We start from the raw sequence: 2,743 nt of genomic DNA, 5'->3' as shown, positions 1-2,743 counted from the left end.
TAGATTCGAACTCAAAAGTTTTACAGGAGGCCAAATCATACCCTTGGTGTAGAAGTGCTATACATACGAGATGTTGCTGAAAATATCCCGTGAGTTTAGTTAAATGTAAGCACATGTGATAATTTTTAATATGGTAACAGCGGCTACAATCCACCGCACCAATGAGCATATACAGCCGTACACAGAGAAGCCGCTGACTTCCGTAGCATTACTGCATTAGTGGGTACGAATTTATCTGTTCTTTAATTGTTATCTTCTCTCTCTCAGCCTCAGGTCCCATTAACTCAATGGTGGTAACCCATGATCTCGATTGCTTAAGAATCTTGAGCCCTTTTGCAGACAGTCAGTAGTGAAATGGAAAAAAAAGGGCATATGCATAAAAAGAAGAATATAAGAAGAAGATATTCTAATTGCCAAGTTTGGTTTTGGTTGCATGATTAATAGTTTTGATGATTTAAGTGCATTATGAGTGGGAAGAATGATCAGAGGAAGAAGAAGAAGAAGAAGAAAAGTACAAGCAACAATTTGTTGATTTATTGGTGGTGAAAGTGTTCCATCCAAAAACCCATTGTCTCTTTCATCCCACTTAAATCCACCATGATATATCCTTACGCGTATAAGCATAAATTAAAAAGACTGCATCAAATCAAATACTCCAAGGACCCACAAAAGAAAGAAGTAAAAAATTAATGGGTTAAACTCAGAAGAATTCGTATCTTTACTCCATCACTTTCAACTTTTAACCTCGTTAGATAAGGTTTTGCCTTGATGAGCATCCATAATTAAAAAGAAAAAAGAAAAAACTTTGTTTTTTTTTTTTTTTTCACCAATCAAATGGGTTTGGCTTTAAAATTAAAGATGTTTGGATTATTGGATAGGTTCTGGGCACCGGGTGTGATGGACCACCTGATAAAGGAGAGAAGAGGTTCTTCGATATACTAAGATGTTAGTGAATTTATTATAAAGAAAAGAGTTAATTTAACGGTTTATGGAAGCGGGATTTTTGTTATTTAAAAAAGTTGGGATTTTTGGGTGAGCGAGAGATGGTTTATGTCTTTTAACTCTGGGGAGAAGGAAAGAATGATTGGGAGAGGAGATGAGACAGGGTAGTTGAGCAAACCGTAAAGTCCAATAAAACTTATTCGTTTTTGAAGAAGAAGGTAAACTTGGAATAAAACTTATTGTCAATCAGTCACTATCTTGTAGCTTGAAAAAGAGGTTCTTTTTGTCGTCTTCGATAACTCTTGAAAATATTCTCTCATGGACGTAATGGGAAAAATGCGAGACGAATCCATTGATGAAAGAAAGAAAGAAAGAAGATTGAAAAACTTTAGCTAAAAGCAATTCCGTTTTATGATGTCAAATGATTCATCTGTTGCACTGTGATAAAGAAAGGTCCAAGCCAAACTTGTAGCTTGGATTGTTGTTATACAAAATCCAATGAAGAAAAAAAAAAAAAAAAATAAGCATTTCCAATTCCAGCTTCTACTTTCAATAAGCAGTCATTTTCATTCATCTAATAAATTTAAATGCATAAGCACTTCCCTGTAAGAATGCAGCAGCTAGTTGTGAATTTAACTGATGAAACAGTATTAATGTATAATTATTATTACAAGAACTGACATTAGAGACTACAAACATAACAGTAATGAGCTAAAACTGACTCATATTTAAGAAGAAAATCACAGTTCAGTTTAGTTGTAACCAAATATAAGCATGACATTTTTTTTTTCCATTATGTTAAAATTAAGCGCCCTGAGCAACTGTAAGTAACGTTGCAAGACTCATCAACAATGACATTGTACTCGTGCACAGGCCTGGCAAGGAAGACAGGTAAGTGAACCAGCAAATCACAGACACACTCATTGTCTACCTCCTTCAACCAGCGGCAACAATCGCCTTCCTGGGGCGTTTCTCCAGATCCATGATGGTGCCTGTGTTTGTGTCCATGTCCGTGTCCGTGTCCATGTTCATGTCCATGTCCATGTCCGTGTCCGTGTCCGTGTTCATGTTCATGTCCGTGTCCATGTCCGTGTCCGTGTCTGTGGCTTGAATGATCATCAGGCGGAGGGGAAGGTGTCGGCGGGTTAGGTGGTAGAGGTGGAGCCGGGCTGTATGGCAGCATTGAACATGCATAGTTTGCAAGACGGAATTGGGAGACACAGAGTGGGTGTACAGGAATTGGTGGTGTTAATGGCTTCGGCTTGAGCGGCCGTGGCATCATCTGGCACTCTATATTGGTAGAGAGGAGTACCAGAAACATAAAGAGTGCAAATGAAAGAATCTTGATTCCCTCCATTGAAACTACCTTCATTTTCTTTTGGTATTGGTATTTCAGACTAGTTGTTGTTGCTATTTATGCCTGTGCATTCATAAATTTCTTGTTTCCTTTAAATGTGATTTCGTGGGGATTATGAAGAATTTAAAATAGCGAAGATAAAGGGAGTGAGTCCAGTTTCTTATTGATGTTATGGAAGAGTTCAGGTGCTCATTGGTTGTGTATGTTTCATTCATTTTGTGTGGCGATTTGTTAGGTCAAGTACTGACTGATTTTAGGGGCTGTTGCGTACCAACAAACTTGCGCCCACTATATTTGCTTATAGAAGAAGCCAATTGACACCCTATTTTGTAATATTAAACAACAATTAAAAGCAATGTAAACAAGGTAAAGATTGCATGTACAATGAAATTCATGCAAATTGGGGTGCCGGCTCTTTGACAAGAAGATTGGAATGATAAGGAG

The 2,743-nt window shown here is 37.6% G+C and overlaps 1 protein-coding gene across 1 annotated transcript; it reads right to left on the bottom strand.

Moving 5' to 3' along the window:
- Positions 1-1,735: 1,735 nt before the first annotated feature.
- LOC116121991 (annexin B11-like) lies at positions 1,736-2,299 on the bottom strand. The gene has a single exon (XM_031407897.1). It carries the CDS (start codon positions 2,297-2,299, stop codon positions 1,736-1,738), a length of 564 nt encoding a protein of 187 aa, XP_031263757.1.
- Between the last annotated feature and the right edge of the window lie 444 nt (positions 2,300-2,743).

Source organism: Pistacia vera, unplaced genomic scaffold (assembly GCF_008641045.1).
Source record: "Pistacia vera cultivar Batoury unplaced genomic scaffold, PisVer_v2 Contig130, whole genome shotgun sequence".
Taxonomy (NCBI): Eukaryota; Viridiplantae; Streptophyta; class Magnoliopsida; order Sapindales; family Anacardiaceae; genus Pistacia; species Pistacia vera.
The sequence above is the reverse complement of the archived record's forward strand: the minus strand, read 5'-3'. Positions and strand labels throughout refer to the sequence as shown.

What these genes read in the sequence shown, in the direction of transcription:
- LOC116121991 (XM_031407897.1), bottom strand. Translation starts at nt 2,299, where the DNA reads ATGGAGGGAATCAAGATTCTTTCATTTGCACTCTTTATGTTTCTGGTA.